The sequence below is a fragment of the Bolinopsis microptera genome, chromosome 11 (assembly GCF_026151205.1).
Source record: "Bolinopsis microptera isolate Bmic1 chromosome 11, MBARI_Bmic_1.0, whole genome shotgun sequence".
Taxonomy (NCBI): domain Eukaryota; kingdom Metazoa; phylum Ctenophora; class Tentaculata; order Lobata; family Bolinopsidae; genus Bolinopsis; species Bolinopsis microptera.
Window position 1 is genome coordinate 2,500,202 of NC_087082.1, and position 22,539 is coordinate 2,522,740.

The 22,539-nt window shown below is 37.2% G+C and overlaps 3 protein-coding genes across 4 annotated transcripts; all 3 read right to left on the reverse strand.

Annotated features, from left to right (window-relative positions):
* Nucleotides 1-705: 705 nt before the first annotated feature.
* Nucleotides 706-3,777, reverse strand: LOC134823248 (uncharacterized). The gene is made up of 3 exons (XM_063834644.1): nucleotides 3,630-3,777; nucleotides 2,444-2,561; nucleotides 706-1,412 (listed from the first exon to the last, which is right to left on the reverse strand). The coding sequence occupies exons 1-3, from the start codon at nucleotides 3,761-3,763 to the stop codon at nucleotides 1,278-1,280; spliced, it is 387 nt and encodes a 128-aa protein (XP_063690714.1). The 5' UTR covers nucleotides 3,764-3,777; the 3' UTR covers nucleotides 706-1,277.
* Nucleotides 3,778-4,412: 635 nt separating this feature from the next.
* On the reverse strand, nucleotides 4,413-15,471 carry LOC134823347 (epidermal growth factor receptor substrate 15-like 1). 2 transcript variants are annotated; one of them, XM_063834773.1, is made up of 15 exons: nucleotides 15,348-15,471; nucleotides 15,074-15,218; nucleotides 12,986-13,101; nucleotides 12,500-12,808; nucleotides 11,574-11,669; nucleotides 11,258-11,396; nucleotides 10,699-10,862; nucleotides 9,124-9,281; nucleotides 8,701-8,925; nucleotides 8,133-8,391; nucleotides 7,803-7,965; nucleotides 7,481-7,642; nucleotides 7,038-7,158; nucleotides 6,503-6,634; nucleotides 4,413-6,366 (listed from the first exon to the last, which is right to left on the reverse strand). In XM_063834773.1, exons 1-15 carry the CDS (start codon nucleotides 15,454-15,456, stop codon nucleotides 4,903-4,905), a joined length of 3,762 nt encoding a protein of 1,253 aa, XP_063690843.1. In that variant the 5' UTR covers nucleotides 15,457-15,471; the 3' UTR covers nucleotides 4,413-4,902. The 2 variants fall into 2 exon arrangements, with proteins under 2 accessions (XP_063690843.1, XP_063690844.1); XM_063834774.1 differs by lacking the exon at nucleotides 12,500-12,808.
* Nucleotides 15,472-15,620: 149 nt separating this feature from the next.
* On the reverse strand, nucleotides 15,621-22,391 carry LOC134823348 (N6-adenosine-methyltransferase subunit METTL3-like). Its single transcript, XM_063834775.1, has 11 exons — nucleotides 21,525-22,391; nucleotides 21,265-21,423; nucleotides 20,909-21,124; nucleotides 20,571-20,655; nucleotides 20,253-20,335; nucleotides 19,963-20,135; nucleotides 19,146-19,281; nucleotides 18,650-18,797; nucleotides 17,249-17,349; nucleotides 16,907-17,030; nucleotides 15,621-16,380 (listed from the first exon to the last, which is right to left on the reverse strand). Exons 1-11 carry the CDS (start codon nucleotides 21,744-21,746, stop codon nucleotides 16,295-16,297), a joined length of 1,533 nt encoding a protein of 510 aa, XP_063690845.1. The 5' UTR covers nucleotides 21,747-22,391; the 3' UTR covers nucleotides 15,621-16,294.
* Nucleotides 22,392-22,539: the final 148 nt, after the last annotated feature.

Sequence of the window (22,539 nt, forward strand, 5' to 3'; positions counted from 1 at the left end):
AAATTTGACAGATTGGATGAACTTTTTGCCCCCAGACTAATTAGTCAGTTAATTAATGATGGTATGAAACTAAATTACGGTTTTGGAAGTAAAAATCCCGAAGAAAATTAAAAAAATCATATTGTCCCAAATTCTGTCCCATTTTCACTTTATGAAGATGAAATTTCCAGGACCGAAATTTTACAGTTTTGACTGAATTTCTCACCCGCGACCAATTAGTCAGTCAACTATAGATCGCATATGACACGATCGAGGTGCTGGAAGTTTGATTCGGGTCGGAGGAAGCTTGCTGCAGATAGCTTAACATTAACAAAACGAAAATTCATATTTTCTAAATTCTGTCCCATTTTCAAATATGAAAATTTCTGAACACAAATTTGACAGATTGGATGAACTTTTTGCCCCAAGACCAAGATGATGGTATGAAACCAAATTAAGGTTTTGAAATCAAAATCTCGAAGAAAATTGAAAAATCATATTGTCCTAAATTCTGTCCCATTTTCACTTTATGAAGATGAAATTTCCAGGACCGAAATTTTACAGTTTTGACTGAATTTCTCACCCGCAACTAATTAGTCAGTCAACTATAGATGGCTTAGTGATACTACTGTTAACATGGGTTGCGGGTTGGTTCAGTCTGAGACCCATTTCTGATTAAAAAAACTGGATTTTTTCATCGAACAAAATAAATGAGTCTACTTTTACTTAGCGTATCTATCAAGATTGCACAAATAACTGTAAAAATCTTTTAATAATTTAGTGCTACCCATACTTAAATTACCGTAATAAATTAATTTCAAATATATTCAAGACAGTTTCGCTTTATACGTAGTCAATATAAATTATGAAGACGAAACCATGAAAACAACATTCGCTTAAGTTGTACTGTATAACCTTCAATATTATTGTTTTTAGTACAAAATCCAAGGAAAATGCTTCAGAACTAGAAGTACTCTCCTCGAAATAACCATTAAAGTTGATATTAATATTAGATCGATAGGTTCCTATTTTTGTTGATTTATTAATTTATTTACTCCTGATCTTTAGTCAGTAACTTATATAATATGTAATATCTACTGTGACATGACACATCACGGCTCCATACATAAAATTGTAGGAAGCAGTATTTCTACTCGAACTTATCCGGAAAGTTCTAGCATTTGCACAGTTCCGTGACACAGCACTGTCCGACGAAGAGTAAAACTGTATTCAATAAATGAAACGTTAACCGCTTTCCTGGCTCCACAACATTAAGAAGCTGTTCAAGATGTGGCCGATTATCCGTTCTGGAAGAATTGGTGGTCTGAGTGGGACTCCGTGGCATCCACTATTCTTCCTGTCTCCTCTTGCTCCTTCATCATTTTTATGTACTCCTTTATTTTAACCTTGTCGTACTCCTCTTTAAATACTTCCTGGACAATTAACTCTGTAATATTAAGATACATAATACTAATATTAAATTTAGATACAGGGTGGGCCAAAAGTCAGTGTGCAAACGTTGGCCTTAATAGCTCAGTCACTGAGTGCCAAATTGAAATAATTTGTCCTGGTATGACTTTCTACTACCACTGGTTCGAGAAATTTGTAAAATCGAAACATATTTGTGTTCATTTTTTTCAAAAGAAGGTTTATTTTCGCATTTATTTGATAGTTTGGCTAATCAGATCGAGCCAAATTTTATTGAATTGTGTTTGGCCATTTAAATTACGTTTGCCCTGAAAAAAAGAGAGTTCTAGCTTCTCAGATGACCGAGATATGAACCTTAACGAGGTTATTCATTACGTGTGATCAGATGATTGGTTTACCTAATCACGTGATTAGGTGACCCCGTTAACTACCCCGTTAAACATTATGGGAATCGTGAAGGCTGCCCAATTAAGGTGTCGTGTCGCGGTGTCACATAATCACCCAGTCAATTTTGTTAACGAGATACAGAAAATGCTTGATAACTTCGTCATTTCTGATCCGTTTTGCCTCATATTTTCAGATCATATGCAACATTTAATAATCTACCGTCTCTGAAAAAATTAGACATCTAGCATGTTCGGGGAGAACAATATAAGTGTTTTAATATTGAATGGGCGTGGTCTGAAATATTCGAATTTTCAAATTTTGGTGACGGGAACCTCGAACCAGTAAGTACAGTAAACCATCTGCAAAGCAACAACCCTCAAATATAAAACACGGCGGAGGTATAAGACCCAACGTTTGCACACTGACTTTTGGCCCACCCTACATTTTCAAATCGGACATACACATTTTACGCGGTCGTTTCTGTGCACAGAAACGACCGCGTAAAATGTGTATGTCCGATTTGAAAATGTAGGGTGGGCCAAAAGTCAGTGTGCAAACGTTGGGTCTTATACCTCCGCCGTGTTTTATATTGACATTATAGTGACATGTCACGTGGGTTTAGAGTGACATAGTGTTCAGCATAACTTACTGCTGCTTCGTGTTTGCAGTTAAACCAGGTCATTGCTTTTGCAGCACATTTGAAGTAGAAGTGGTTGTTGAGGCACTGGTTGAGATCTTGTAAGAAATGGTGACATTCAACTGTTGCACTGAAAATTGGACTTTAGGTACAGATTGAAATGGCACAATGCCAAATATTCATTTAAAATAATTTTGCATATACAAACTTGTTTAAAAGTAAATCAAATTAAATGTAAAAAGAGGAACTGCCTAGTCCAGTTGTCACATCTTGATGAAGCCTATCATCTTTAATCGGAATTATATGGAATAATAATAATAATATGGAATTTCTTGCCCTGCAAGCCCTGTTTCTTGTCTATACAACATATTATAATTGTGTAATAAACATTGATTGTAGCGTAGGATTGTTTGAATTTCTATTTGCTAATTCATATAATATACACTTTATGATTGTTTCTCCCATTTTTCTTCCCTTGCATTGCAAGCCCTGTCTCTTGTAAAAACAACCACTTTTGTAGATACACACAGTCTCTACGTCTTTATCCTCTGGTCCCTAGGGTCAGCTGACTCCGGGCCAGAGGAAAATTACCGATTGCCAAGGTTTGATGCCTAGGCACTAGGCAGTCGAGACCTCTTATTGAGACCCGATATAATATGGAATAATGTTTCAACTTTTTTGTAATGAAGCAGAAAATTTGAATTTGAGGTTGTGGCACCAAACCGTAACCGGAGATTTGTCTGCATATTATTATAATAATTATCCTGTTAATCATAGAGATTTGTTTTTTGCTCAGCGTTGAAATTAACCTACATTAGTTTTTTAAAGTCCTTATTTTAGTTTGCAAATTATGGCTACAAAGTACAAATATTATCTGCCAGAGGATCATTCACATAATTATTACGAAGCCAAATTTCCTCTATAATTATGCCATATCAGTGTAATATTAGTCTACAAAAATGGTGAAAATTTTAGAAAATTCTTAATATCAGACCATTTGTGTATTTGTAAATATCTTATAGCATGTATAGGGTGTACAACTGTTCTATGATTATTATTAGCCCCATTTCTCTCAAAATTTCTGATCGTTTTTCTTGCCCCTCTATTACGAAGTGGTTATTATACCACGAGCTTGCTATATTACGGATTGTTCTTAGATAGCAACGGAGCTCCTCGGTCTCCAAAATAAAAAACTCACACTTTCTGCGACCACATATTCCTCTCTTCTTTGTACTCCTTCCTTGCGAGCTGAGTTCGTATCTTGGTCATGTCTGCCATGTTGGTAGCCAGAGACACGCCACCGTCACTTGTTTCACCCACTACTTCAGACATGTCGGGATTCGTGCTAAATTGGAGGGGGTTCCTTCAAGTCTCGTACTTTTATTGTCATTGGAAAAATGTAAATTGTATTTTTTTCAATAACTGTTATTCAATTCATTGCTGAAGTTTGTTAAAATATCATTTTAAATTTTCTATCTACCTTGGGAGACATAATTTTGGGAATCGGAATTCTGGTGGTGTGATACATAGCCTGGATAGTGGATTTGTGCTTTTCTGTATAAGTATGTAAGAGTGGTAAGAAGATGTGAACTATACCAGGGGTCCTTTGAAAAGCTTCGACAGCATTTCAAAGGACGCCTTTTAGACAGGTATTTGGCAGCATTAATTGTGGCAGCATGCCTAATGCCTATTGAATTTGGCAGCATGCTTATTAACCTCCGACAGCATACCTATTAATTGTCATCCTGTCACATGTTTCCAACATTCTTCCAACTACTTGCAAGTAGAACACTGCTTCTTATACCTCCTTATATGGCAGTAAACATCTGACGATTGAGCACTTAAACTATGTAAGTATTCCCAACTTTCCTTGCACTACTTACACCTCATAATCTTTCCATAATTAAATGGCTCAACATTTTTGATATTTGGCGTGATGTTGGAATCTGTTTCACACTGACAAGGCGCAATAAAGAACGTCTTTTATAAAAATATCAACGGTCAAACTTGAACGCATAACATGAAAAATCGTCAATTAAAAACAATAATTCCTATTTCCTATAACATCGAATTGAAATGTTATCGTTATATCAATAATGTTATTTCTAACCTGATAGAAACGAGAAGTTTCACAAATTAAGTATAAAATTCCCAAAAGACAGTCCCAGTCTATCATAAACCGTTTTTGTATTACCAAAATCCAAAATCTTTTCAACATCAGAGATTTGTTTCATATTAGACAATAAGTTGAAGTGGTCCAATTAATACGATGTTGCGATTGGCATCTTCGACTCAAAAAGTTTTGCTATGCTTCATTCTCAATCATATGTATATCAACAACAGAAGTGTAAAATGTTAAAAAAAGACTGGACTCCTTTTTGAATAGATAGAAGTTAAACACATGAAACAGAAACAATCTACAAAATGTGGTCAATGTTAACATGGTTAAAATAAACAAGTAGATAAGGTCACTAGGAGAAAGTAGCTGTAAAGCCACTCTGACTGTCAGGTGGATCAACACTTCCATTCCCTGCAAACGGGTCAAATGGATCGCCTGTTTTTTGGTTGACAGAGAAAGGGTCTGCCGCGGTCGAGCTTGCAAAAGGATCGTTGTCATCAAATTTGGCCGTAAATTGGTTCGTAGATGATGTTCCAAACGGATCATTTGCATCTCCACCCGACCTAAAAGGATCGTCAGAAGAATTACCGAATGGATCTGCATTAGCTGAAGAAAATGGGTCATTTTCTGGACCATTTGTTGTAGCGAATGGATCAGATCCAAACCCGGAGCTCTTAAATGGATCTGCAGCAGTATTAGAGTTGGTAAAAGGATCGCTGTTAGGAGTGGAGAAGGGGTCCTTACCACCAGCAGGAAACGGGTCGGGGGTATCATCAGGGGTCTCAAATTGATCATCCGATTTCGAAGATTGGTCGTTGAAAGCACCATCTGTAGGGGGTGCCTTGGTCACTTCAGTTGATGGATTCTCCTCGGGTGTTCCTTCGTCCGCTGATTTGACTTGAAGTTTAGGTGATGAATCAGCAGTATTGGATTCATTCAGCGACGTTTTGGACCCTTGAAGGGAGTTTTTGGATCCAAAATTCTTAAAATTATTCAGTGAGTTTTTGGAACCACGCGTTCCCCGCGACGCCAAGGATGTATTGGAACCTTTGAACAAATCAGTTGACCCGGCAAAGGGGTCAGGAGTATTTGCAAACGGATCATTTGTATTAAATGCGTCAACTTCAGAAGCAAAGAGGTTTTTCTCTTTAAAAGGATCGTCGAGATCATCGAATGTGTGAGCACCAAAAGGATCCTGATTACCAGAATTCCCAAAAGGATCTCCTGTCGAAGGGGTTGCAAATGGGTCTTCTGACGGATCCATTTTACTGCCAAAGGGATCTTCACTAGGAGCTGCTCCGAAAATATCCGCAGACCCCTCTTGAAAAGGGTTACCTTCGAATGGATTTTGCTCAAACTCGCTTGATTTGAATGGATCTGCACCACTCTCGAACGGATTAGAAGTTCCACCGGCAGGAAATGTGCTGTCTTTTTCTTCCTCAGTTTTTAGAGTTGCACTCTCAGAACTTTGCTTTTTTCGTCTGTTCATTTGAGGCGTGTTGGTCCCTGACTGTACCTGGGGTTCCTCATTCACTCCGCTACTTTCACTTTCTTTACTCGATCCCACACTCGGCTTCGTTTTAAAAGGATCTGTTCCACCGAATGGGTCCACGTCTGCTTGAAAGGGATCACTTGAAGGTGGGCCAAACGGATTAGAGTTCTGAACCGTTTGTTCGGTCTTGGCTTCGTAGTGTGTTTCCATATAACTGTCGACACTGAACCCGCTCATACTGGATACCGGGGAACTACCAGCAGTTGCCCGGGTAATGTCTGACATCTGGGTCACGTCTTGTTCTTGACGCCTCAGCTGGGTCACCTGAAACACATTACTGCTACAGTGAGAGTTCTAGTTTAACGAAAGGAACTCCTACAAGTATTACTGTCTAAAATGTATTTGAATGACATGAAATTTGCATATTGGATCACTAATTGAACAAAATTTAAGAACTAACTTCGTGAATATTGGTGAGAATTGATGGTTTTCCTTCAGATCCAGCATATCGTCTACCAAAGGGCGCCAATTCCGCCAAGGCTTTGTCGATCGTTCGGTGGGCTGCTTCGATTTGCACCAACTTTGATTGAGTCTGAATAAATGGACATCAGTTTGAATGGTCATTCAACAGTTTTTTATCCTCTTTTTAAGCTAATGCGGTTATAAGTTTGTAAAAGGCATTTTTCTCAAGTTGTTTAAAACTTCGATCGATTTAAACTGGACTTCGTTTATTACATGTATTATGTATTATGTATGTCAGTGGGTTTAAGTAATAAATTAGCAAATTTTGAATTTCAAATGTTCGCCACATGATTACCCTGTTATTATTCAAGTCTAATGTTATTGTACATTTAACGTGAGTGGATCGATGCAGAAGTGTAATTTCACCTTTTTTTATTGGGTCTCAAATTCCTCTCCATTCAAAAGCCAATTCAATAAATCAGTTTTAAAGCAAGATAACGGAAATTACAAACGATCTTTAAGAATTATCATACCACATTCGTATCGCTTTGAACTATCTTCAAATTTGCTATCAATGTGTCGAGCTGCCTCTTCCCACTTTCAACCAAATGAAGGTAGTGAGATTCTTCTTGCCTCAGCTTTTGCAACTCATCTCTAGGATTATTTTATTTAGATCACTGCCGCTTTAGGGGAGGGTTTGAATGTGCATCATAACATGATCCGATACAATTGGTGGTTAACACGCTTAAAATGTAATCGGGAGGAACACTTTGAAAATAGTAATTTCAGCTCAAGCCAAAATAAGTGCGCGTTAGCAAGCTGCGCGCGCTTAGATGTCGCTGTTGAATGTCTTCAACTTTGGATACAAAAAGGGTAAAATTTGCTAGTCTAAAAAGTTGCAAAAATGACAACCGGTTTTTGCTGATTAACAAGGCTCATTTAAAATTGTAGTACTGACAACAAACAATAAACAAACCTAGCTTTCTGGAGTTCTTCCTCTTGTGATTTTCGGAGGGCATCTTGTGATGCTATCTGCTGCTGTAAGCCTTCTATCTGATGTCTCTCATATAATGCTTTTTTATGCAGCTCTGATATAAGTTCCTCATACTTTCGTCTTTCGGCATCAGCTTCGTCGAGCCTGAGTACAATGTTACATCAAGAGAACGCATAAAGTGAGCTGGTTAATGACGTACAGCAGGGTATCTTAATTGTGAAGGCGTTGAAAATATTGCGTAACATTTTATTTAATAGCAAAGGTTTACGGATTATAATAAGTAGTAACAATGACTGCAACAAACCTAGCTTGAACTTCATCCCTCTGTTTCCTCGCCTGTTCAACTTCATCCTCAAGAGAACTTAGCTGTTTCTTCATGTCTTTTAGTTCTTCTCCTGCCATACTGAGACCCTCCTCTGCTGACTTTATTTCTGTTTGCAAGTCTTTCTTTTCTTTTGTTAAACTATCTGTGGATCGGTTGCTCTTCAGTTACAAAGAAAACAATTGGTTATCAAAACCAAGGACAAGACTTTAGAATGATTAATTGAAGACAAGATACACACAATCCATTTTATAATATTTTTATTTTGCCATTCGCGATTTTATAACATATGGTAATTACAAGTTAACCTACCAGATTCTTTGGTGTAAGTATCCAACTCTTTAATGACAGAAAAGTCGGCATTATCTAGGCCAGAGCCCAAGTTAAGAGAAGCCAGTTCGTCAGGGATACTACTAGCAGTACTGGGCACACTGGCGGAACTGGCACTGAACGGGCTGCGAGTACCGGCCAACAGGACTGTGCTAGTGTTTTTGGTTGCGGGTGTCGGCACACTGGGTGTGGAGGCGGCGATCGGAACTGAACGCGTGTAACTTTGTGCTAATGTTGCTGTCTGTAAAGATTAAGGAATGTATTAGACCAATGATGATACAATAAAAGCTGATACATTAGCTAAACATAGCAAAGTTGTCCTTGACAGTTATTGCCAAGGTCAAATATTTGCAATTAGAAGTTCCCTGGTCACAATTGAAAACGGGATAATTATATAAACTTCGTCATGAGCCCCTAACTGCTTAAAGTTCCGAGCAATTACTTTAAAGTATCTAGGATGTAAATTTTACATTCTACATTGTAAAATGTACACTCTGACACAAACCAGCAATATCAACAATATTACTGTTCTTAAAGACAGCATCCAAACCTTATCATGGATGAAACGAGGAGGAGGTTGCTTAGCGGGGAGTGTTGCAGTACCACGTGGGGGTAGGTGAGGGGACCCCAACACCCCCGCTCCCCCAACAGCTGCTGGGGCAGGTACTGCTGCTGCTGCTGCTGCTGACGTTGCCGGGGTTCCAGCCCCTGCGCCCCCAGCTCGCAGTGTTGGGGGCACTAATTCAATAGGTAGCACTTCAGGTAGCGTTCCTTTCTGGAAATATGGGATCTTTAAACCTCGGATGTTAAAACGTGTAAATAACATGTTATCGAGACATTTAGCACTGGTGGACGGTAGAGCATTGAAATAGCTATCGAATTTCAACTAAAAACAATGAAATATTTCCTTCACATTACCCCACCACCGCCCCAATTTAGGGCACAATAATTAACTTTATTAACAATAATTAACCTTGTGAAGATCGATGAGATGAAGGGCCAGTGCGTATTGTTCCTGGTTTAGTTTGCCGGTGCTGGTGATATCACACAGTGCCCAGATCTTAGCAAGACCCAGCATTGGAACTCCTTTGCTGACCAGCAAGGGCCGCAAATCTGCTCCTGTCAGCACTCCTGAAATACCACGTTATTATAAGTGTACTAGTGTAACCCGGCCTTCGGCAGGGATTTCACTGCCGCAGTTAAAAAGGGTAGGAGTAATTACCCGTTGAGTCAACCCGCATTAGGTGAGTATCTTAAACAATAATCAATAGAAATTAACCCTTAACACCACACCCGCCTATCATATTTGTGAACACGCATAACATTGTCGTATGAAAGTATGAACTCTCTCTGCAGTCCAAACAGTGCCCCCTCCCCTAATAAGATTATAGTATAGACAGCGAATCTTACCCGGGTAACTCAATTACACTAATTATGCAGCTACATATGCGAGCCCCGTAACTCTTACCGTTCTGCTCAAGCCATTTTATGTAACATTTGTGGTACAAAACCATCAATTAAACCACTTACCAACGACCGATTTAAAAAACCTTTATCATTTAACTTCGTCAGAGTTTTGTCGGCACTTTACCGAAAAAATCAGTCCCGCAACTCTTACCGTTTTCTTGATTAAGCCGCTCGGAAATTACAAACAGACAGACAGACAGACAGACAGACAGAAAACACACATTCTGGGATTATTAGTTAGATACTGTACAGTTAGCATGATGTATATAATTAATCTGACATAATTATAAGTGTTCGATAAACGTTGTATATATGTACATGAAACTATGTACATTGTACATGGTTATAATACATTTTACATTATGTATGTACATCATTGGATCATATTTTGTAAGGAACTTATCGTAGTATTACCACGTCTACAAGGGATGGATCAAATACTGCCCATCAAGACGTGTACACGAAAACGTACACAAAAGTACATAGTACATTCCAATAGTACATTCCAATGAGCGTGACGAAATAACACCTTAACTCCAGTGGGTACTGGGTAGTTAAATCCGGTTAACGCTGTGATGCAGTATAAGTGGCGGGTTTAAATATTATTTAGTTACTTGACAAATTCTAAGTTACAGGTGCGTTGGTTGAAGTGAAAATAAAGGGCTCGTTTTGTGAAAGTTAAAGTAGTGATGTAAGGGGGGGGGGGGGGGGGGGGTGTTGCCCCTCACCCTAATGTACTTTGGTTTGGTTACGACTCTAACCACATAACAACCGATTTTATAAATTAAGCCTTAGGTTTTATTCTACGTTTATAACTGATCTCCGCGTCTCATTTAAAGTACTGATAACTCTGTACTTGTAATAACCATCATGATCAGCAGAGGACATTTCCCATCAATATTACTCCTAATGATAACGGTTTCTCCTATCTTGATTCCAGTAATCCGATCATTCCTCTGAAAATCGCAGTTCCTCAACTCACCTAATCCCCGTGTGTCATCCACAGTAAACTCACCTAATACGCGTGTGTCAGCCACAGTAAACTCACCTAATCCTCGGGAATCAGTCACAGCAAACTCACCTAATCCGCGTGTGTCAGCCACAGTAAACTCATCGGCAGCAACTCTGCGTATAGGGTTAGGGACCAGCCAGTTGACTTTCTGTACCTTGGTATAAACCACACGGTGGCAGGGAGGTATGTAGTTGGTGGGAAGAGAGGTGGGGGTCTTCTCACCTTGCCGTGCCCTATGGTACAGAGGGGGAGAGTTATTGTATGTTATTGAGGACGTTACAGAAGGAATTAAATTAATGTAGTCCGAGGAGTTCTAACTATACTCGTGTCCTAAGATAGCGTTTCTCTTGTCTCATACAATGTCAGAATATAATACCATTTCTTTGGAAACCTGTTTCCACAATTTAGCTTGCCTAGTTTCAAAACGATTCCATGGAATTGGATACTAAATGTCTAAATGTCTAAAGGAGAACGTGACAGGAGTTTCAGGGTAGTTTTTAATTAATAAAGTAATTTACAACACATATAACATATCTAGGTGTATGTAATTAACGACACATATAACATATCTAGGTGTATGTAATTAACAACACATATAACATATCTAGGTGTATCTAGATAAACTAACTTGTTCAAAAGGAACATTGCCAGACTGAACTCCTCCATGTCCAGGTGACCGTCCCTGTCTACGTCACTCAGTTCCCAGATTTGTCCTAACAAGCCCACGTGTAGACCTGATTTCTGCAGAATAGGCTTCACTTTCCCTCCTGAAAATTAAAAACGTTCAGATATCAAGAATGGGTTTCATAGGCAGGGGAAATGTGTACGTTCCTACAGACACAAATGACTTGGGTGTAAACAAACTAGCCAATTAAATACAAGGATCGTGGTCATGAGTCCAAACAAGCGCGTGTAAACAAGAAGAAGACTGGTAGTACTAGTACCTGATAGCTTGCCGTTGGTGGGGTTGAGGCTGTGGAATATGCTCTCATACTGAGCACGTGACTGGGGGCTCACCACCCACGACTCACCACTTTTATCTGAAATTGAGAACATTAAACTCTTACACAAACGTGATCACACACTTGGACTCATACAATTTGTGTTGAGCAGCTTCAGTTGTTGGAGAAAGTGACGATTATTTTGAAAGATTATCTCCTCAGATCACCGTTACACGGTCCTTTTATTTTCTTGTATGTACGGCCCTACGTTTGTATTATACAGTGCTCTAGGGTAAAGTTAGTGAGAACTACTACTAGATCATGAGACAAGTGCTCAAAGTGTAGGAATCATATTGAATCGCTCTCAGATCTACTTCTCGTATTTCATCTACTCATAGTGGTATGACGTGATGGAGTCAAGTGGTTGAAGTTTAACTCGACATATTAATGTCAGCCACGAGTTATTTTCGTATCACTAGACGAAATGAAAGTCAAAGGCAATAGGTAAAATTCAGGAAATAAGGCTCCGCCGTATCGTAAAATCCATGGAGAAGAGGATCTATCAAACATTATAATTATTGAGTAGGATCTTTGAACGCATTTATAAAAATAATTCGATAGATTAAATATTAGTCAATAAATGCTGATGATTAATTTTGAGCAAAAAAATCAGATTGTGTTTGTACGATTTTCAGATTTCCATGTTTAAAGATCAAATTTCGAACAATGATTTGTTACGAAGGAAAGTGATTAGTAATTTGTTGTCATTCAGACGATTGAACGTTTTTCTGCATTTGAAAACTATAATCGAAAGAAAGAAAAGCCATCAGATTGCAAAAACTGATCAAAAAAAGGATCTTCTGTGATCACAAGAGACTCAAGAGAGTTGAAAAGTGATCATCACACTTTCATCGTGTATTGAAGCAGACCTAAGTAAGACCGCATAATGAGAGGATCCCTGGAAGGCTCGACTACACTGCTCTTATTCGTGTCACGTGGTACTGGTTTAGTATCTCGTGGAACAATTAATGGGCTCTGATTGGCTGTATTCTGGTCACGTGGTACTATCATCAGGCTATGATAGATTGAGTTCGCTCCACTGCGTATGGAAGATGGAACAGATCCGCTGGGTACCTCAATCAGACTACTCAAGTCCATTTCAAGGACGCTGGACCGTTTTTGAGGCGGAGTGTTGGAGGGTCGAACCGGCTTCTGCTTGTGCTCAATTCCCGTCCTCGCTTCAATGTTAGGGTTATGATATGTTGCAAAATACAGAGAAGGGGAGTTGAAGTTAAATAATCACACGACACTGAGACACTCATCGTAACAATACATAAAGTGAATAACTGTATCATCTCTTATCAGCAGATACTGAAATTAATTATTAATTAAATAAACACAGATATCTGCCTCACCAGGGAGAGTAGGACGAGAGGGGCGGGAGGGCGGTGTCCCCACTCGGTCAGGGGTACCGGGACTACTGCTCGGGAAGGAGGGGTATCCAGAAAACTTTGCCGCTGGCACATTCATTCTGGGAGTTTGTAGTGAGGTTGCTGGGTTATGAGTCATAACTTATGAGTTTAATGAGTATATTAATGATTAGAGTAGTGTATAGTAGTGTATAGTAGTGTATAGTAGTGTATAGTAGTGTATAGTAGTGTATAGTAGTGTATAGTAGTGTATAGTAGTGTATAGTAGTGTATAGTAGTGTATAGTAGTGTATAGTAGTGTATAGTAGTGTATAGTAGTGTATAGTAGTGTATAGTAGTGTATAGTGGTGTATAGTAGTGTATAGTAGTGTATACTGTATAGTAGTGTATAGTGGTGTATAGTAGTGTATAGTAGTGTATAGTAGTGTATAGTAGTGTATAGTGGTGTGTAGTGATGTATAGTAGTGTATAGTAGTGTATAGTGGTGTATAGTAGTGTATAGTAGTGTATAGTAGTGTATAGTGGTGTGTAGTGATGTATAGTAGTGTATAGTAGTGTATAGTGGTGTATAGTAGTGTATAGTAGTGTATAGTAGTGTATAGTGGTGTGTAGTGATGTATAGTAGTGTATAGTAGTGTATAGTGGTGTATAGTAGTGTATAGTAGTGTATAGTAGTGTATAGTAGTGTATAGTAGTGTATAGTAGTGTATAGTAGTGCATTGTAGTGTATAGTAGTGCATTGTAGTGTATAGTAGTGTATAGTAGTGTATAGTAGTGTATAGTAGTGTATAGTAGTGTATAGTAGTGTATAGTAGTGTATAGTGGTGTATAGTAGTGTATAGTAGTGTATACTGTATAGTAGTGTATAGTGGTGTATAGTAGTGTATAGTAGTGTATATTAGTGTATAGTGGTGTGTAGTGATGTATAGTAGTGTATAGTAGTGTATAGTGGTGTATAGTAGTGTATAGTAGTGTATAGTGGTGTGTAGTGATGTATAGTAGTGTATAGTAGTGTATAGTAGTGTATAGTAGTGTATAGTAGTGTATAGCTGTAGTGTATAGTAGTGTATAGTAGTGTATAGTGGTGTATAATGCAAGGGACAACAATGTACAGTTTAACATGACACTTACACGAGTGTGGTTTAATACATGATCACATTTAGTTGTAATTAGTTGCATGTCATAATTTATCATGGTAATAGGTAACATTTGGCACTCTGTCTGTATTCATCTAAAAGTAAACAAAAGATCACAGCAGAAATACTGACTGCTTTCTTTATGGCCACCTGTTCAACTTTGGCCTTGTTTAGTGGCTGATTGCTACAGAATAAACATGACATAGTATGCAATTACAATGATAGATGTTCATAATTTACCTTACGCAATAGTTATCACAAAATTCAAAATCAAGACAGACAGAGTGAGATTAATCAAATAAACGTTGCAGATTAAGATAGAGTGTAGGTCAGTAGGTAGGGTATAAGGATATAACGCTGAGTGAGCAAAATACTCAAGGTAGTATTTGATACCATTCACCCCAAAATATTGCCTATTTGGCTCTCTCTCTCTCTCCCTCTAGCTCTCTATTAGATCTATTTCTCTAGTCATTTTTCGTTCAGATGTCAAAATGTTTATTAAAAACCTAAACAGATGAGGTTGATATTTTGCATCAAAAATACGGTCTGCGGAAAAATCGATTGTTGGTGTATGAGGTGAAAAAACGTCCAAACTACTCAAGGCAGTCTATTTGGCAGCTCGCCAGCTCGGCTTTGGCAAATTTGAAAGCTTTTTGTACGACTTTATATGGTTGTGGGTCTTGTGGGTTGAATTGCTGAATTTCAAATTGAGTGGCGAGTGCATAGCAGTGTAATGACTAATGAGTTCAGAAAAATTCAAATTGAAGAAACTACTGATAATACATTCCCTAAAAATTTAGTAAAGTGATTAAATAGCTAAACCACAAAATCCACGTTTTTAACTCGTTTCATCTCTAAACAACAACACAACCGAACTGAAACAATTCTGACAGTGTTTTTTTGGGTACAATAAATCACACCAGTCTGGTGTACTTACTTTAGATTCTCAGCAGTGGGCTGTATTCCGTTCTGGACTAACGCCACAAGTTTAATAGCAGTTGACAGGCCCAACAGGTCCAGAGCTCCTACTTTGTTTCTGTCCGACAGGTCCCATATTAGGGCCAAATCACTCGTCGCTATCCCTGGGGTGGCAATGATACATCTCAGGTAATTTGCTACTGATTCATTTAATATATCAGATACCCTCAGTCTTGAAGAAGAAAAACACTGACAAATTAAACGATATAAAATGTGGGGGAAAGGGTGCCAACCTGAAGATCTGAGGAAAGTAGCGGCATCAACAGCCAGTATTCGTCCCGTCTTGTCAGGATCCAATTGCTCGAAGAAGTACACGGCAGCGTTGTCTACAAATGAGCCCATTTAGCATAGCTATCTTTTGAGAATATGTACTGTTAGCTAACTTTTAATGTTGGTTATTATTATAATAACATATTATGTGCTTTAATGTAGTTGGAAATGTGTAATGATGTATCATCGGTTATAATATTATGTTAGGTGTTCTGCTGTACTGTGAAGATACTTCTGACGACGGAAAGTTGATGCAGATTAAGCTTAATTTTCAGTTCAAACAGTAGAAATATGTAAACATATCTCTAGCATAAGAAAGGTACAGACACATGCAATGGATAAACAATTCCATCACAGTTCATAAATTAACATCAAATAATATAATATCTGAGATTTAAAAACAATAAAAAAGAGCAATAGGAGGTTTTATCAGGAATCCATCCTCGCATCTTAAATTCGTGTGCAAAAATCGACACAATTTGCAGTGTGACATCCAATATTCTCTTCATAAGATCACGATCATCCGTGGTGACAGACGTCAGTCATAAAATCAGGTTATAATTTCAATCAACAACGATTGTTGCAAAGACCACGCCTGGGGCTAAAAATAGAGCACTGTGCACCATATGATAGCAGCACTAAATTGAATTAATTGGCACTCCTGAAATAAGTTGTATTTTGTGCGCATCTATTTCCAAGACCAGGCCATCCAGTTCAGTTATTATTATTACAAGTCACAGAATATGTTCACAGTGCAAAATTTGCCGCTTAACAAAACCATGTTGTAAAATGTAGCTTTTTGAAGTTTAAAATTTAAAGTTGTCAAATCGTGCTCCGAGTGATCACTGATCATGACGGATGGAAATATCATGAGGTAGAATATTGCAGAATGGAGATGGTTCTAGAATGTTTAGAAGGGCAGAGACATTCCATATCGAGCGAAATACTTCTGCTTTACATCCTCCCATTCAAGATGTACTCCGTCCAACTGGTTACCTGAGGTTTACAGTGGTTTACAAATGCGAAACAACATTCAGTGTAATCCAAAACTCAGAAATCAGAATCCAATATTAACACAATATTTAGTGTAATCCAAAACTCAGAATCTAGTTTAGTACTAGAAACATTGCTGTCTGCTGGAGAAGTGGAAATATCTGTGTCTCGTGAAGTTTGACACTAACATGGTTCTGATCACACAACCTCTACTAGACACAAAGTGATGTCATTAGTAACTTGAAACGGGCGTCAGAATATGTACAATTTTGTTTACAATGTAGACTCTACATGAAGTGTGTTTGGTGAAAATGGAAAAATAGAAGATGAAAAAAGGAAAATCGCTTATTGTACATATTATACGTCTGTACGTAGAAACCCATTAAAAATGCCCGACGCAACAATTATACTAAAAACCCAACAATATTGCCCTACAGTAAATTATCTTAACCAGCCAAAAAACACGGCAGTAAATTATCTAGACCCACCCAAAATACCCGGTACTAGCAAATAAGTTTTAAATACCCACCTAAAGTTAGCCAGTTGTTCTGAGTGTTATGCTCACGACCAAACAACTCTAACTTCCTGGTTCCGGGTGAAAGTCTCTCGATCATCCCGTATATTTCATCAGGCTTGTGAGAGGTGTCTCGCACCTGGTGGGTCAAGTTATTATTGGTCTCTTTTAGAGATCAAATAGAATATCAAACAGAATCAACTAGAATGAATAAAATTCTTTAAAATCCTTTTTCCCTCGCACAACTGAAAGGGTAACGTTGGAAAACATTCACTGTCAAAACTCAAAGGGCTCAAAGCGATGAGATTAATTAACATTTCCGCTGTAACCCGATTACAACAATTAATATTTCCGAACCTCGCTGACTATCAGATCACAGTCCAGTCCTCTGTTGAAGTTTTTAGGATTTCCTTTCACCCCTACCAGGCAGTGTTCTTTACCGTGGTTTATCCAGTGGCCTGGGGACAAGGTCATTACTTAATTAATTAATTAAAAAAGGTCATTATACTTACTCGATTAATTTAATCAATTAAACAAGTTTTTTGGTTCTCATGATTCCACTTAACTGTAACAAATGATATTTTGAACTGATTATCCTAGAGGGGTTCTTTATAAGGTTCTATAAGATTACCCTAAATTATTATTTTGGGTTATGAAGTTTTGACATAATATTATAATATAATATACAATAGTAAGTTGATACAAAAAAAACAAATTTTACGTTTAACTAACAACCTGTTAAAACAATTATTACAACCAGCACCAGCACAGTATACCGTGTACTTACAATTTACAGTATACTTGCTCTGTACTTACAGTGTACTTAAAGTGAACTTACAGTGTACTTACACTGACTGTACTTATACTGTACTTAAAGTGTACTTAAAGTGTATTTACAGTGTATTTACAGTGTACTTACAGTGTACTTACAGTGTACTTACACTGTACTTACAGTGTACTTACACTGTACTTACAGTGTACTTACAGTAAGTTGATACAAAAAAAACAAATTTTACGTTTAACTAACAACCTGTTAAAACAATTATTACTGTTTTATACTGTACTTAAAGTGTACTTAAAGTGTATTTACAGTGTACTTACAGTGTACTTACAGTGTACTTACAGTGTACTTACACTGTACTTACAGTGTACTTACAGTGTACTTAAAGTGAACTTACAGTGTACTTACACTGACTGTACTTATACTGTACTTAAAGTGTACTTAAAGTGTATTTACAGTGTACTTACAGTGTACTTACAGTGTACTTACAGTGTACTTACAGTGTACTTACAGTGGGTACAGTGTACTTACAGTGTACTTACAGTGTACTTAAAGTGAACTTACAGTGTACTTACAGTGGGTATAGTGTACTTAAAGTGTACTTAAAGTGAACTTACAGTGTACTTACACTGACTGTACTTATACTGTACTTACAGTGTACTTAAAGTGTATTTACAGTGTACTTACACTGTACTTACAGTGTACTTACACTGTACTTAAAATGTACTTACAGTGTACTTACACTGTACCTACAGTGTACTTACACTGTACTTAAAATGTACTTACAGTGTACTTACACTGTACTTAAAATGTACTTACAGTGTACTTACACTGTACTTACAGTGTACTTACACTGTACTTACAGTATACTTGCTCTGTACTTAAAGTGTACTTACAGTGTACTTACAGTGTACTTACACTGACTGTACTTACACTGTACTTACAATGTACTTACACTGTACTTACAATGTACTTACCAGTTCTGCCTGTTCTGATAAGCCTCTGAAGCTGGTTGGTTTTAACCCAGATAATATCGTCAACTCTGTCATATCCCCAGATCTGCAACAGCTCCCTCCCCAGCTCTACTGCTCTACCTGTGACCCACAGGAATATAAACCCGTCATCCTGGGAGAAACAGTTTGTTACAACAATCTGATTTGTTTATATAGTGGTATTAGAGTTTATAATATTTTCCGCGAATTATTTCCCCGAAAAGTCGTGGACACTGGTAACCGATAATTTCCTGTAAGGGTTGCAAGAGTATTATGAGGACCGACTGCGAGTACCTCAGACTGGCTTGCGAGAAGTTTCAAAACAAATAACAGTGGCGCAATATATGTTACACACTATATTGTATCATGCGCACGTATCACATTACACATATTCTAATCAGAACCGGAAAAATCATAACAAATAATTAGTTTCGTACTCGGGCTCGGGTTTCTAATTCTATCTATTTAGACAAAAACTAACCTGAACTTTTTCCACTCCCATGTTCCTCATCTCATCATCTGTCATAGTACCATATGGTAGCTCCATGTGGATATCCCAGGGTGGATCAGCCATGATCACCGTGAACTTCCCGATCACATCCTTGTCTAGTTTCCTTCTGAAACACATTCCAATGTGTTATTATTTATTCAGTGGTGTCATTGCCATGATTTTCTTTTGGATTTATCGAGTGGAAGGCATAAATTGTAATAATCAACATAGAGAACCATGACGAAGATCATAAATTAATTAATTAATTAAGTTAATAGCGATTACTCAACTACAGCCTTCTCAACCAATTCTTCATGAACTTTAGTTAGTGTATTTCGAGATTGCCGAGAAATTTCTCTCAGATTGCATGGTAGCTCACATTAAGCTCGATGTTTTCAAGAAAATGAACTGTAACATACTCGTGTACAAGAGTTACAGTCAGGACATCATAGTAAGGTGTAATGAGATAAGTACTATGATTTCACATTTGTTAAAGTACGAACAGCTCGGTTAGTGACTGTTTTTACGGTCTATCATTACATTTGCGATAAATGCAACCTACTTATTATCAGAATATAACGATCAGGTTACTTAGTCAGAAAAAAGGACATTCTTATATAATAAAATATGAGGAAATATTGCAGATGTTTACATTATAATTATCTATTGTTTTGGTTTCTGACTTGGCTATTCCTAAGAATTGCACATTTACGCAATATAATATTCAATAGGGCAGCTGCCTAAAAATGTATTGCTCACAAAAATGTATTGCATTTTTGCCCTTGATTATATTTAAGCAAACACCTACATGTCACACTGGATCCATTGAGGGGGTGTAATGGTAGTCGCAGTCATGGCAAGACTCTTGCTATCACTAACAAGCATTGCAGCGCTGTTTTTAGCGCGCGTGTTCATCGCCTCCTTGTGTTGACGCCTCATGTGTACGCGCTGGTCGTCCTCGTCTATCGCATAGTGCACATACTGGGGGAAATTTAGTTCAGGATCCTCATGGTTTCGGTAGAAATAATCAATATTTTGCTCTTAATTTGGGCTGTTTCTTGTGAAAATAGAAGGAATGATTTGCATAGATTGTCTTACCTTGCATGTGTCCATGTGAAAGCAAGTGTTGAGAAAGGAGCAGTCACCTAGAGAGGTATCAGTATGGCTGTGTATCAACTTTCCTGGAAATAATAATAATTGGTGCTTTCAGTTCAAGTTATTAAATAGGCCGTGTACGTTCTTAAAATGATTAATATAAATTACTAATTCTATCTAATTAACCATATTGACAGTATTGAGTTTAAAACTATATCATACCTATAATATTTTAAAATTTATATTGAAAATTAAGTTCACTACGTCTTGTTAACAACATTTCGCCGTTTATCGTCAAGTCAATAATAATGAGTTACTCACTGAAATGAAGTTTTTTGCATGACCCAAACTTGACATTTCCACGCTTACATTCCTGACGTGTGACCCACTCGCAAAACTCTCGAACCTAAATGTGACGGTTATTTTCTTAAAAATTTGTACCGAGTTTAAACATGAAAATAACAAATCTGTAGTATAGGGTTACATATAATTTGCCCAATCTTATATAAATAACCATGAAATGTTTGAATTTAATTATAATTATAAACTCTTAAATTATGTATGACCGAAACCCTAAAGTCAGTATCAAATTGGAATGTGACCTTGAATGTTATTCATTATTTACCTGATATTAAGTTATGGCAATTGGCAAAACAAACCTGAGCTGTTTTGTTACTCTTCAAGTTTTCAATAATCGTTTTTTCACGTGCACTCTTGTGATTTAATAGAGCTTGAATCTCCTCGCCGAGCTTTTTGCTCTCAGACTGTATCGCAGACGGTTTGTTAAGGAGAAACTCTGCACTTTCGGCAGTAAGGGCGGTGTTCAACTTCCTTCTCTTTCGTTTCTTGTCAAACCGACCCAACAGTGAGTTTATCTGAAACATTTTCAGCTACATGCTATTGAAATTATATCATAAATCAGGTTATGTTAAAACTAAAGAAGTTCTTAGGTAAATAATGTGTGAAAAAAATTATAAAAGGATAGATAGCTTATTATAGTAATAATGTTTTGTACCTTTTTTGCTTCAATGGAAACAACATTTAGCTCTGGGGAAGTTTTCAGGGTAATTAGACTTTGATAGGATAACTTTTGAAGAGAATTGTGAAGAACTGCATCACTATCAAGACAACATTTCTCTTTGAGGAAGTTCATCGACATTGGAACTGTTTCTGCCTAGAATTGATATTTTAAAAAACCTTGATGATGATAAGTACCAAACAAATTTCCATTCAATTTTATACTTTAAAATATACATTTGCTAAGTAATAACTCACCTCTAATACTGTCAACAACTTTTGGGTACCATCATCATCGAGTAATTCAACATCTGGTAATTGAACCATTACTTCATCCTGGGCATCCCGAGGATCTGTTCCATCACACAATTGCTTGAACCTTATACGGCGTTGAGCAATACGATTTTTCAAAACATCCACAGTGCTCTGATTCTTCTTAATTGCTTGCCAAGCATCAAAGACAGTCTGTTGAACTTGCATGACACTATCTCAAGGGAAATTTTACTAGTATCACAAAATGAAAAGCTTTATTTAATTTCACTTGTTTAAAATGATATAAGATTTATGACATAATAATCGTGACATGTCAGTCAATAATGTTCCATAATTTACATTCCTTCAATAACACACCATTCTTGCAGTGGCATGACGTTGCATGTTGATTGTTGGCGCCACTGCATTCTTGCAGTGCCAATAAACAAAAAGATTCAATAAACTACCGACAAATTCTAAGTTAACAGTTTATACCATGTAATAATAATTAATGTTACAGTATTTAGCTATATGAAATAGGGAGTTAACATTATCTGAAGTTTGGTAATATCCACATTCCACATTACATTGTACTGTAAACAAAGTAATATGCTATATTTAATTACGATTGTAAATGAATCAGTCAAGTGATCATTTTTATTACTAGTAATGAAAACATAGAAAAGGTCATTCAAACGATATATATATAATCAAACAATGCAAACAAACAAGCAATGGTCATTGTCTGTACCCTAAACAATATAATAAATTAAATAAATTAAAATAGTCAAACTTGGCCAAAAATGTGGTAACAGATATTGTGATAGTCTTGAAAGTTGGATCCCTTTGAAAATAAAACGGTCCATTGAAGACAGCGGCTGGATGATCACGAAGGGATGAATAAGGATGGGCATTGCTACAATATTTAAAACTTTGTGAGTCATGTAATCTTTAGTACACACGAGTTGAAGCTAGTATACTATAAACTTCTTCGATCGAAATATGAAAGGGTGATGCACAA